Source organism: Carcharodon carcharias, chromosome 5 (genome assembly GCF_017639515.1).
Source record: "Carcharodon carcharias isolate sCarCar2 chromosome 5, sCarCar2.pri, whole genome shotgun sequence".
In the NCBI taxonomy this organism is placed as follows: domain Eukaryota; kingdom Metazoa; phylum Chordata; class Chondrichthyes; order Lamniformes; family Lamnidae; genus Carcharodon; species Carcharodon carcharias.
In genome coordinates, this window is record NC_054471.1 from 40,763,431 (window position 1) to 40,777,623 (window position 14,193).

The 14,193-nt window shown below is 43.6% G+C and overlaps 1 protein-coding gene across 2 annotated transcripts in view; it reads right to left on the reverse strand.

Annotated features, from left to right (window-relative positions):
* Positions 1-3,361: 3,361 nt before the first annotated feature.
* The window catches only part of mrps5 (mitochondrial ribosomal protein S5), a 146,995-nt gene continuing 136,163 nt past the window's right edge, over positions 3,362-14,193 (reverse strand). The window contains exons 8-11 of one of the 2 annotated variants that reach the window (XM_041187154.1): positions 13,595-13,652; positions 6,939-7,001; positions 5,208-5,344; positions 3,362-3,881 (exon numbers count right to left, since the gene is read on the reverse strand). In XM_041187154.1, coding sequence (XP_041043088.1) covers positions 3,657-3,881; positions 5,208-5,344; positions 6,939-7,001; positions 13,595-13,652 — 483 coding nt within the window. In that variant the 3' untranslated portion in view covers positions 3,362-3,656. Of the gene's footprint in view, positions 3,882-5,000; positions 5,162-5,207; positions 5,345-6,938; positions 7,002-13,594; positions 13,653-14,193 lie in introns of those variants that run through there. The other variant, XM_041187155.1, reaches the window with a different exon arrangement.

Here is a 14,193-nt window from a genome sequence, read left to right on the forward strand (position 1 = left end):
TTGGAATGCACTGCCTGGAAGTGTGGTGGAGACAGGTTCAATTGAGGCATTCAAGAAGGCATTGTTTCTATTTAAATAATCATCCAATATGCAAGGTTACGGGGAAAAGGCACTAAGTTAAAATTGCTCAACGAGCCGGTGTGGACACAATGGGCCGAATGGCCTCATTCTACACCTTAACAATTCTGTGATTGTGTGAACAGGGGACACTTTGTTAATTTATATTGTGAACCAATACTATGTTTATTCCCACTTCTAGGGAACTGCTGCGTAATGAGTTGCCAAGCCCTGCTTCAGTTTACTGGAGAGGCTGCCTGCAGATGACTAAACAGCTATTTCAGAACAGCTGGACTCTAAAGAAAAAGGAAGGCAGAGGCTGGATCTGTTGGGGGCAGGGGTGGAAAAAGAGGCAACTTGTCTGGTATACTGTTAACATCAACCCCAACCCCCCACCAACCCTCACAAAGTGGGCAATTGGGACTTACCTGCAAGTCTCTGCATGTGTCCTTCACTCCTGTGTGCTGCTGCTCATAGCTTCTAGTTGCCAGCCACTTTCCAGTGATCTCATTATACTGCATGCACATTGTAGGGATGTACTGATTTAAGAATGGGCCCCACCATATTTCATCATGGCAAAAAATAGTATTGCTTTCACCTATACATTGGCAGTCCCCTTGAAACAGTCTTGCAGACCCTGGGGCGGAATCGTCCCAGATTTGCACTAAGCGCAGTAGCAGGCAGGAAAAAATGTTTTGCCGGCTGCAATGGCGGCTTTTCACGCCATATCATCCCAATCCCGTTTCATTAATCGTGCATTCTCGGGAAACATGCCGTTTCACTGGTGACCAGCCTTCAATTTGCCCACGACTTGCCGTCAACTTCCTGCTTTTTCAGGCCGGGTGCCAATATTTAAAGTGCAGCCATGCGCACACCTCAGTGCTTCCAGCCAAGGACTGCTGCACAGAAGACATGGCCCTGAAAGGCAAGAAGACTGCAGCCCCCGAATCAGTGACACGTCCCTGAAATGCCTTTTGGACACCATGGAGGCCCACAATGTTGTCTACCCAACTCTGGCCACAGAAGGGGCAGCGACATCACCAATTTGGCTTGGGAGGCTGTGGCAGTGGTGGCCAGTTGCAGGGCGTTGGCAAAGAGGGCAGCCACTAGTGCCGCAACTGGATGAATGTGATCTCCTCCGTTCCACCACGGAGAGTCACTTCTCATCGCTCTCAGCTCACACAGGGGTCTCATTCACTGCCAGTTCAAGGGACCTCAACATTCACACACACACACACACACCCCTTCATTGTCCTCATCCTGTCCATGGCACCACTCACCACCCACATATGCCAGGCATACTTATAATCGGGCCGGGCAGACATCCTGCTTACACTCTCTCCATCGCTGATCATTTAGGACAACCTGGCATACAAGAGGGAGAGGTCGCAGACTGGTAGAGGAAGGCCTGAAATCAAGGTCCTCAAGGACTTTGAAAACAGAGCCATCCAGTTAGCCGGTGAAGATCTGGACCATTCCTGTGCTGACAGTGAGGTTGGTGATGCTCAACTGAGTGAGGATCCAGCAGTGCAACATCCATCAGACAACCATGCTGCGAGTGATGTGTCCTGTTTCACAGGCCACTGCCATGCACTAATTATCTGTCCTCATTTCTGCAGGGTCATTTGGGAAACAGGCTTTCCTGATCCTGGAAAGCACAAAGTTGTGTGTCTTTGTGAAGATAAAAGTCAGTGGCTTCATAGATGCATTTGTGCGTTCAGGCTTGTGATATCCCACAGAGTTCACCTGTGGAGCCCTGAAAGGAGCCACTGGCGTAAAAATTGAGTGCTGTTCTCACTTTCACGGCCACTGGCAGTGTATTCCCTCCATGTCCCCGTGGTGCCAAATCTTGCAGCAGCTGGCAGATATGACCGGCCAGTTCCCTAGACACGCGCAGTCTTCCGCGACACTGGTTCTCGGTCACCTGCAGAAACGACAAGCGCTGTCTATGGCCCTTGGGTCTAGTTAGGCGCTGACGAGCGACAGCTCGCTGTGGTTCTTCAGCGGCGTGTGCGGAAGCCCCAGCCGCCCCTTCTTTCTGAAGATGCTGTTCCTCCCTCTGCCCAGCCACGTGTCTCATTCACTCTCTTCTCCTTCATCAATACTGAACACTCACCTCCAAGTTCCTCTTGAAGTGCAGCTCACTAGCTACACATCTTATAAATGCTGTTGTGAAACGCGCTGGCATGCAATGACGCCGACGTGCTTGGATGATCCAGCGTGGGGTGGTGGAGTGATTCCGGCGAGCTGGGCTTATAACGATATGCAGATGTATTATAACGAAGTTCCCCACACATAGCAGCAGGAACCGCGGCCCGCCATTGATGGGCAGAGCAGATGATTGCAAACTGCAATCATAAGTATTGCAATTCTGCAAACTCTTCAGTGCAAGATAAATTTGAATGAGAACTTTTTAAGAGACTGTTAGTCTGTGCACTGAACCAAACCCTCTACAAATTGGGAGGTCTGCTGTCTGCAGGTGTGTTCCACTGCTTGTGAAAGTCACCAGATATCTTGGATTATTAATTATGTAGCACATGAAATAGAGCATCGAGATTTATTTAATTCTAACAGAGATTTACTGCAAAGAGACTATATTTAGTAAAGTGAAAAGCTTTACAGTTTATGGTATTTGGAGGGAAATTATAGCTTTGAACACAAACTGAAGGCATCTAATATTTTCAACAAGCATTTTATACAAATGAAATTCTTCAGTGCTTTAACTAAAACAAGCACAACTTTCCAGTTAACACTGGGTAACCTTCCATTCGCCCACTTATAATACACATCATTCATCTCTTAATGTTTACATACTGCTTAAGTGTTGATTATAGAAGCATTATTAGTCACTTCATATTCTGCTAAAAAGCATACACTGCACAAAATTTAGAGAAAAGAAAATGAATAAAATGCACCAGTAGCTCCTGAACAGGGCAGTTATGAGCTACACATAATGGATTTCCACAGTAAGCACTCTTAAAATAGAATCTGGCATTAGTCAGCAAGAGACAGTTAAAATGTAGACACTGCAGCATTATATCTATTGTGTCTCAAGTCTATCTTTTTGCTACTTTCTTCCATATTGTCTAAAGCCAAAACAAAGTTTGCTCATTAAGTGCTATTGGATTTGAACTAATATTTCTCCCCTAAACTGTTTGCAAACTTTGTTTTTCAAAAGTGAACACGTGAAGGATAATTTTGATGATATTTGGAATGCTGGTGTAAATGCATAACTCTCCTCTCCCACAGCAGCTGTATCAGATACCAGGAAATTAACTCAACATTAACATTAACAAAGTCAGCATTCTATTAAACACAATGAATTTTATTTGTTTTATGGTGAAAGACCACAGTGTGTGTTACATATGTTCACAAATCTCCATTCTTCCAGATAAAGAAACCGTAACACAATGGAAAAATCTTTAATTAGTAAGTCTTTTAATCCATAAAATACAATCAAGGCAGATGATGTTAAACATGTCATCCTTCCATGATGTGCCAAGCTCTGCAGAGAGCTTGAGAGTTCTCATCCCTCCAGCTTTCTTTGCAAGTTCGATAAGTAAAACAGCCTCACTAGCATCTCATCAAGTACCAGCTGGTCACCATATTGTGCGCTTGACATTTGCCCAGACTGACCGTTTCATACCCTGTGCTGCTTTCACATCACTCCAATCCAACTTAGTGTTGGGAATTTCATCTTCGGGTTCGGGCACCTTCCTGACGACACCACGTGGGGAGGCAACTATCAGGGGCAAAGGCCCACACTCATCTCGAAACTCTACGACATGTAACCCCTTCTTGTCAGCTAAGTTGTTGTGAGTCTCCTATGGAATTGCAACAAGACAAACAGGATGAAACATTTTGATCACATAACCTACTGTCAGTTTTTCACCAAGTTATAGTAGCTAACAATTTTGTTGCTAATGTCTTTACCTCAAAGATACAGGAGTAACAAACAATATATACATTAATAAATATTTATAGCAAACAATTACTAGCAATGGGATGCAGGGTGACCATTGCTCAAGATCATTTAAGCATGTTAAAGGTTTTATATTTAAGTTTGAGATTGAGTCAGTTAGGATTATATTCGCTGGAGTTCAGAAGAATGAGGAGGGATCTCTTAGAAAACTTCAAAATTCTAACAGGACTAGACAGGGTAGATGCAGGAAGGATGTTCCCGATGGTGGGGGAGTCCAGAACCAGGGATCACAGTCTGAGGATATGGGGTAGACCATTTAGGACTGAGATGAGAAGTTTATTCACCCAGAGAGTGGTGAGACTGTGGAATCTGCTACCATAAAAAGTAGTTGAGGTCAAAACATTGTATGTTTTCAAGAAGGAGTTAGATATAGCTCTTGGGGCGAAAGGGATCAAAGTGTATAGGGAGAAAGCAGGAACAGGCTATTGAGTTGGATGATCAGCCATGATCATAATGAATGGTGGCGCAGGCTCGAAGGGCCGAATGGCCTACTTCTGCTTCTATTTTCCATGTTTCTATGTTGCAGAAAATAGGAAAAAGTAGATTAAATAGCTGATAACTAAGCTGATAATAGCTCTCCAAGGAGCATCTGTCTACTCAGGTCTGCTAAATAACTGTCTCTCAAACATCTGAAATAGGTATCCAGGGACACCATGAAAGGAGATCCCTGACAATTTGGTCGTAATGAGACATGGAAATGCTCAATTCTGTATCCTGTGAGGTTTTAGTCTGCCTCTATTTTCTTTTTACCAACATCCCTCCTCCCCCTCACAACATCAAGCTGAAAAGAGGTGTTTGCAGAGACCTGGCAGCAGATCATCTCTCTCTCATATACAGGGATATTGAGGTCCATTAAGGGCAGAAACGAGAAAATACAGGGATCAACAAAAACAAATTCTGCTATATTTTAAAAATATTTAACAAAGAAGGAATACCTGTTTAATATTATTTTTTTCTATTCAATTCCCCTTCCATTTTACCTCCACTGCTGAGGATACTGATGCTCAACGGAGCATGGTTTACACGCACCAGTCACCCTCCAGCACACTGTCCTAGTGACCATTCTTGGTGTTGTGAACCAGACTGTTTTGATGTCATTCATCAAATCTGATTTGGTCAAGCTGAAAAAAAACAATCGCATCCATGTGTTTTTAGATGAAAATTTTACCTGTTTTGACAATCCTTGAAAAAGGGCTCTGGTAATATTCAATAGATTTGTTGATCCAGAAACCTTGGCATACATGTCCTTAATTCCAATTAACTTGCATATTGTAATGATAGCTCGATGACAATGTAGTCCATACCCTGAGACACAAAAATAATATGTTTAAAAACATCGTAAATTCATGGATTGAAGCTACACACACAGCTGGAATAAGTTAGTGGTTTACTGTATCCAAAGGCTTCAAGAAGTTATTTAGACTTTTCTAAACTTTCAGCAGACCCTGCCTTAGACTTCTACCCATGCATTTTTATCTTTGAATAAAGATCTTGAAATAATGATCTGTATTACAACTCATCATGCCACGTTAACAAATAATAGATAGCATTCTTTCAACTGTGATCCGATTATTTATGATGCAAGTTAAATGACAGAAACGTATAGAGCTAAGATAGACATTGCCATCATTTGGTTTCAAACGTTATGGCCAGAATTTTTCCCTCGTCGGGTGGGCTCTGTGGGAGCGGGCGGGAAGCTGACTGCCGCCCACGATCGGCTCCGCACTGCGATTTCACACGGGCGGGTCAATTAATGCCTGCCCTGAGTGGATCGTGAGCGGCAGCGCTACCTGGGCGGAAGTGGGGGGGGGGGGGGGAGGGAGAAAGAGGGAGAGTGGGCCTGGCATACAGTTCGTCCATGAGTGCGAAAGAGTGCTTCAAATCTCCCTCAGGCACGGAGTCGCCTCAGGGAGATTGAAACAATTTTTTAAAAAGTTAATAAAGACAATTAAAAAATTTTTTAAATGTCCCCTCATGTGACTCTGTCACATCAGATAGGACATGTTTTTAATTCCAAAATAAAGTTTTTATTTAATGTTTACTTGCTTTAGGAAACCTCATCCTGCCCGTGGATGAGATTTCTAAAAAAATGTAAAGGCCACTTGGCCTTTTCGCCTAGCCCGCCTACCATAAGATTAGACGGGCAGCGTTAATTTGATTTTAATTAGTTCGCTAATGGTCTTACGAGGCCTTTCAATTATCGGCGGGCGTGCAGTTGACTCTGGCGCGCGCCCGCCGAACGAGATATTGCACGAGTGCGTGAAGACGTCGGGATGCGTGGGTGTGTCGGGCGTGCACCCGCACGCCAAGCGTAAAATTCTGCCCTATGAAACAGAGTCATGTTAGACAAATGAATTGGCAAGAATTTCTTTGGACTAGGATTGTTCAGTGCTGCAGGCAGGGTGGAAACCAGAATGTGGAGATTTGAACAGGAAATAGTTACTGTGGAGCTGTGTATATTCAGAACTTTAGGGACGAATGGGAGGTTAAATGGTAACTTGAAAGGACAGAGGTGCTAAAAGTGGATGCTTTGAGGAGGGGGTTTGATGAATGGCTTTGAAGAACAGGTAGGCAGCTGCTTAAAGGAGCTGTTAATGATGCCAATTAACAGTTAAAAAAATCAGATTTATGTTACAAATTTCACACACTTTTTTTTTTTACAGATTGTCTTCAATTTTCATTCTGCATAAGGATTGATAAAGGAGTTTACTCGCAGCACCTGAAAGAATGCTTTCAGCTTTTGGATTTTGACCAAAAATCTCATTGCTTAATTTAGTGTGGAGAATCCTCTTTACTGAAGTGCTATAATTGGATTTCCCCCTCCAAGGTGATCCAAGTAGGCAATTTAATTAGCGCCCTGCACCTAATTATGCGCACAACTTTAGTACATTAACCTTACCGTAGTTTTGTTTCTTCATTTTGATTGTTGTTCGTTTGAACTTCGACGTTATATCCTGATAAACTGAATTAAGACAAAATACATTTTAGTTAGTGCATATAAATAACAAACATGCTGCTTGTTTTCATCTGTTTTATTTCTTGGCATGCACCACTGAGATAAGTAGTGATTAAAATAAAATTGCAATTGCCAAGGATCTGAAATCAAAGCACAAAATTGCTGGAAGCACACAAGTCTTTCAGCATCTGAAAAAGGGAAACGATTGTTGACAGTTTTGAGTTCCAACTGCCCAAAATTTCAACATATTAAATAACCTGGAAAGAGAAGATAAGTAAATCAATTAATTATCAACAAAAGGAAACTGGAGTTGAAAGCTAGCCTCAGTAATGGTGCCATGAAACTATCATCGATTGTCGTAAAACTCGATCTGGTTCACTAATATCCATTCGGGAAGGAAATCTGCTTTCCTTACCCGGTCTGGCCTACACGTAACTCTAGACCCACACCAATGTGGTTGATTCTTAACTGTCCTCTGCAATGGCCTGGCAAGCTGCTCAGTTATAGCAAACTGCTACAGAAAAGTCAAAAACGGATAAAACCAGAAGGCCAACCAGGCATTGACTTAGGCACTGGAAACGACAACGGCACACATCCCTGTTGGCCCTGCAAAATCTTCCTCACTAACATCTGTGGAATTGTGACAAAATTGGGAGAGGTATCCCACAGACTAGTCAAGCAACAGCCTGGCAGTAGTTATATTCACCAAATCATAGCTTACAGCCGATGTCCTGGATATGTCCTGTCCCACCAGAAGACGGACACAGCAGAGGCAACAGCACAATGGTATATAGTCGGGAGGGAGTTGCCCTGGGAGTCCTCAATATTAACACTGGACCCCATGAGGTTTCATGGTATCAAGTCAAATATGGACAAAGAAACCCACTGATTACCACCTACTGCCCTCCTCCTCCCACTGGTGAATCAATGCTCCTCCAGATTGAACACCACTTGGAGACAGCACTGAGGGTGACAAGGGCACACAATGTACTTTGGATGGGGTCTTTAATGTCCATCACCAATAGTGGCTCGATAGCACCGCTACTGACCAAGCTGGCTGAGCCTGATGGACATATCTGCCAGACTGGGCCTGCAGCAGATCGTGAAGGAACCAAAAGGGGAAAATCTATTAGATCTTGTCCTCACCGATGTCATACTACCATGACAGTATAGGTAGGAGTGACCACCACACAGTCCTTGTGAAGACCAAGTCGCATCTTCACATAAGCATACCCTCCATTCAAGATGTATGGCACTATCGCTGTTTTAAATTGGATAGTTTCAGAACAGATCCAGAAGTTCAAACTGAGGTGCTGTGGGTCATCAGCATCAGAATTATATTCAGCCACAATCTGTAACCTCATTGCCCAGCATAACCTTAATTTACCCTGACAATCAAACCAAGAGATCAATCCTGGTTCAATGAAGAGTGCAGGAGGGCATGCCAGGAGCAGCACCAGGCATACCAAAAATGATGTGTCAACCTGGTGAAGCTACAACACTGGACTACTTGTGTGCCAAACAGCAAAAGCAGAGGCTCCACAAATATCCCCATCCTCAATGATGAAGGAGCTCAGTACATCCGTGCAAAATACAAGGAATTTGCAACCATCTTCAGCCAGAAGTGCTGAGTGATAATTCATCTTGGCCACCTCCTAAGGTCCCCAGCATCACAGATGCCAGTCTTTAGCCAACTCTATTCACTCCACATGATATCAAGAAATGGCTGAAGGCATTGGCATTGAACTCTCCACAGCTTGGAGTCAAATCTAACACAAAGGAAATTATTTGTGGTTGCTGGAGATCAATCATCTCAGTACCAGGAATTCCTTAGGGTAATGTCCTAGGCCCAACCATCTTCAGCTGCTTCATCAATGACCTTTCCTCCATCACAAAAACAGGAATGGGAATTTTAATTGACGACCGCATGACGTTCAGCACTATTCATAACAAGGCCTGGACAATATTCAGGTTTGGGCAGACAAGTGGCAAATAACATTCATGCCACACAAAGCAATGACCATCTCCAACAAGAGAGAATCTAACCATCACCCCTTGATATTCAATGATATCACCATCACTGAGTTCCCTCACTATCAACATGCTGGGGGTTACCACTGACCAGAAACTGAAACTGGGCCAGCCATATAAATAATGTGGTGACAAGAGCAGGTCAGAGGCTGGGAATTCTGTGGTAAGTAACTCAACTCCCGGTTCCCCAAAGCCTGTCCACCATCCAAAAGGCACAAGTCAGGAATGTGATGAAACTCTCCGGCTGCTTGGATGAGTGAGTTCTAACAACACAAGAAGTTTGACACCATCCAGGACATGGCAGGTCGCTTGATTGATACCCCCTCCACCACCGACGTACAGTGTACACCATCTACAAGATACACTGCAGAGGGTCACCAAAACACGTTCGATTGCACCATCACCTTCTCATGTGCAATTAGGGTTGGGCAATAAATGTTGGCTTAGCCAGGAACACCCACATACTGTGATCAAATAAATAAAATTTAAAAAAATCTACAAGCAGCACTGCAGCAACTCACCAAGGCTCCTTCCAAACTTGCAATCTCTAACAGCTAGGACAAGGACAGCAGATAGATGGGAACACCACCACCTGCGAGTTCCCCTCCAAGTCACTCACCATCCTGACTTGGAAATATATCGCCATTCCTTCACTGCTGCTGGGTCAAAATCCTGGAACTCCCTTCCTAACAGCAGTGTGGGTGTACCTACACCACATGGACTGCAGTGATTCAAGAAGGCAGCTCACCACCACCATTTCAAGGGCAATTAAGCATGAGCAATAAATGCTGGTCTAGCCAGTGATGCTCACTTGCTGTAAAAGAATTTTAAAAAATTCTGGGAGACATGTTGTCACCTCCGGTGTTTCCTGTTTTCAGACTACACACATTGCTATTGCTTTCCAGTTTTAGTATAGATTAAATTTCTACTTCTGATGCAAAAATCAAGTGCATCGAGGGAAAGCACAGATTGGATACACGGTAAAGATTTCTCCACTCTGCTTTAGCCTCAAACCGCAGGCAGGTCTTTATTTAATCAGAAGGCATTTCCATTACCAATGAACTGTCAATGAGACTGCCAATACAGTGGCATTTTTTTTTTATTTTGCTGCAGTCAGGCTTCAGTTCTTGAAGTTGCATATACCTCCCAGTTCACCAACTGGAAGTGCAAAAGAGGCAGAAAGGTTGCTTGAATAGATCGTGGCATTCTGGAAATCTATCGTGGCAGTCCATGTCCAAATGCAGGAAGACCTGGACAATATCCAGGCTTGGGCTGACAAGTGGCAAATAACATTTGCACCACACAAGTGTCAGACAATGACCACCTCCAACAAGAGAGAGAATCTAACTATCACCCCTTGATGTTCAATGGCATTACCATCACTGAATCCCCCACTATCAACATCCTGGGGTGGGGGGGGGTTACCATTGACCAGAAACTGAACTGCGCTAGCCATATAAATACTGTGGCTACAAGAGTATGTCAGAGGTTATGAATCCTGTGGTGAGTAACTCAGCTCCTGACTCCCCAAAGCCTGTCCACCAGGCACAAGTCAGGAGTGTGGTGGAATGCTCCCCACTTGCCTGGATGAGTGCAGCACTCACAACACTCAAGAAGCTTGACACCATCCAGGACAAAGCAGTCCGCTTGATTGGCATCATATCCACAAACATTCACTCCCTCCACCACTGATGCACAGTAGCAGCAGTGTGTACCATCTACAAGACGTACTGCAGAAATTCACCAAGGCTCCTTCGACAGCACCTTCCAAACCCATGCACACTGGTATCTAGAAGGACAAGGGCAGCAGATAGATGGAAATACCACCATCTGGAGTTTCCGCTCCAAGTTACTCACCATCCTGACTTGGAAATATATTGCTGTTCCTTCACTGTCACTGCGTCAAAATCCTGGAACTTTCTTCCGAACAGTGCTGTGGGTGTACCTACACCACATGGACTGCAGCGGGTCAAGAAGGCAGCTCACTACCACCTTCTCAAGGGCAACTAGGGATGGGCAATAAGTGCTGACCCAGCCAGCGAAGCCCGCATCCCATGAATTAATAAAAAAAATGTAGAACTTGATCCAGTTTAAGTTTAATGAAAACATTCACAGCAACATTACAACTTCTCAGTTGATGAAAGTATAAATATATTTCTTACTGGGGAAGAAATAGAGGAAGACAGCAGAATGGAAAAAGAAACAGTCACAAGTGAAGTTCCCACCAACTACTAAATCAGCACAAACAAAATTGAAGCCAGATACGTTAATTATGTAAAAGCTTACAGATTTATTGTTTCTTCTATTAAAATAAAATTCCCAATTTTATTCCTCATACTCCTAATCTCACCTGTAGGTGGATATAGGTGGTCTTCCTGTATTTTACCCACTTTTTAATTTAGATGTAGGGGTTGAGTAAGATATTAAGCTTGTTACCAACAGGCAAATGGGAATGTTTGACAAGGTCGGTAGACTTTCCCTTTAAAGCTATGCTTGTCTGCTTCATCAATCTGTTAGCAGTTTTAAGCAATCAAAAATCAGGGAGTTTTTACTAATGTAAGTGTAATCATCTACATAGCAAACAGAAATGTTACATGATGGAAATTAATTGTTTCAAGTGGTGACAGACACAGTGATTAAAATCTACAGAATCAATGAAAGCCGTTGCTAGGGTCTTTCACATTCTTTGAATGACAGGCATCCTTCATACATTATGGCCAGGATTTTTCGCTCGGCACGATGACGTCGGGCGAGCGTCCCAACCACATCGAGCAATATTTCGGACAGCAGCACGCCCGCAGACAATTAACAGGCCTCTTAAGGCCATTGAAGTAATAATTAAATACAATTTCTCCTTGCCGGTCCAACCTGATTGTCGGCGGGCAGACGAATCAGCCAGGCGGCCGGCCTTTAGATTTTTTAATGAAACCTCATCCGTGGGCGGGATGAGGTTTCCAACAGGAATTAAAGATAAAATAAAAACATTTTAAATCCCATTCATATCATGTCCTTGCTCATGTGACAGAGTCACACGAGGGGACATATTTACCTTATTTTTAAAATCTTTATTTGCAATGTTATAAGTCTTCAGCTCCGAGGCAGCCCTGTGGCTTCAGGGAGGTATCAGTGCGCCCACCTGCGCAAACTTCCACGCTTGCCTTTCTCCCACCCCCACCCGGCAGCGCTGAGCGCTGCAGCATCTGATTCATGCCGGCCGGCCGTTCATTGGCCAGCCAGTGTGGAGTCGTGGTTGGGGCCCGATCGTGGGCTGCGGTCAGTTTTGCAGCCGCTCCCAGGCCAGCCCGCCGCGTTCGCCCGACAAGCTAAAAATCCGGTCCTCTGAGTGTAGTCTGGGTCTATAAGATCACCTTATTGCAGGCAGGCAGTACCATACATGGTATTACACCATAATAATTATTATGGAAAAGCAAGGCCATTTGGCCCATCTTAGTTCATCCATTCAAAGGTCACCCATCACAGCTTCCAATATTTTCATGAATGATTTCAGTTTTCACAGTCACTACTCTATCCTGAAGCCTATTCCAAGTAACCATCATTTTTTAATGTGTGGAAGAATCTCTTAATATTTGTTTTAAAATTTGCCTTATACCCAATTAAGCCTGTTTTTCTTTGTTCCACTCTTGCAATTTAAAATAATTTTCTGGATTTACTTTTTTTTTTACAATGTGTTAATATTACCTCACACATAAAGGTAGGTGTGACCTTGGGTACGCGCCTCATGGTCGCTGTGATCTCCTGCAACTTGTTTTGATGGCCCTCTGGATCAGAGGATTATTTTACAGATGTTTACTCCCGAAACTGGTCTAGGGCTTTTCCTCCCTAAGTAATTACATGACTATAACTGGGGGAAAGATGTACTTGGGAGTCACGCTGCTTGGTTGTGTTGTGACTGGTTGGAAAAGGCTTGATGGACCTTCTGGTCATAGTCAGTTTCTATTTTTATCCGTTCACATATTCATTATCTTGCATATTTCTTAATCTTGTATTTTTTAATCGCTTCAGGATCTGCATCATTACAGGTAAACCTGGACAAGGTTTGCTCAGTTGGACCCTGAAGGAGATAAGCCCAAGAAACAGCTGTAGAACTTTTGGAGTGACACAACGTGCTTTGGGTTTAGTCCCAATCCTGTTGTCAATTTTCTACCTTTTCCATTTCACTGTGTTGGGTCTTTATAGGGAAGAATAGCTACTGGATTTCCTAGATTGCTCTTAGTAACTCAGTATGCAAGTATTAAGACTGTGGAAGCAATGCTCCTGTTCTGATTGGCATGCTGGCAGATACAACTTATGATACAGGATTAGCAAAGCACAGGTCTGGGGGGGGGGGGGGGGGGGGGGTATAATCAAACTGGTGCAATGCTGCAAATCCTGCAAATTTTGACACAGTGACCATGAGGCACTGCGATGGAGACCCCACACACAACTATGCATCTATATTGCCACAACATTCTCATGTGCACTCGGTATGTGGTTTCTCAGGACATATCATACCATGTTATACTCCTACAATTGAGAAATGTATAGAATGACAAACAATATATACTTACTGGTGTGGCTGTTGTACCGCTCGATGTAGTACAAGTAGTGGATAGCTCTGTTCTTTGCCTATAAATTAAAACAAAACAAGCAACAAAAATGGAGTACTGAATGGCTTACTGAACTAGATGGTTAAAGACAAATTATATTATTCCATTTATTAATTCGTTAAGTTATGTAGCTTGGTAGGCAAAGCAGTCCAGCTTAACTCTAGTATAGTCAGGCAATACTGAGTGTGGGTCCCAAGACTGCCAAGATCTTGGCTAATATTTTTGTCTGTTCTCAACACAGCCACTAGATGGAGAAAATGATGCACAGCAGCGATTCTGCACAGGGAAATAGGAAAAACAGCATAAACTGAGTCATTCTCCCTCCCTCCATCATAAGGTCAGAAGCAGGGATATTTGCAGATGATTGCACAATGTTCAGCACCATTCGTGACTCCTCAGGTACTGAAACAGTCCATGTCCATACGCAGCAGGGCCTGGACAATATTCGGGTTTGATAAGTGGTATTCGTGCCACATAAGTGCTGGGTGATGTCCAACAAGAGAGAATCCAACCATCTCTTCTTGACATTCAACAGCATTACCATCACTGAATCTCCCTCT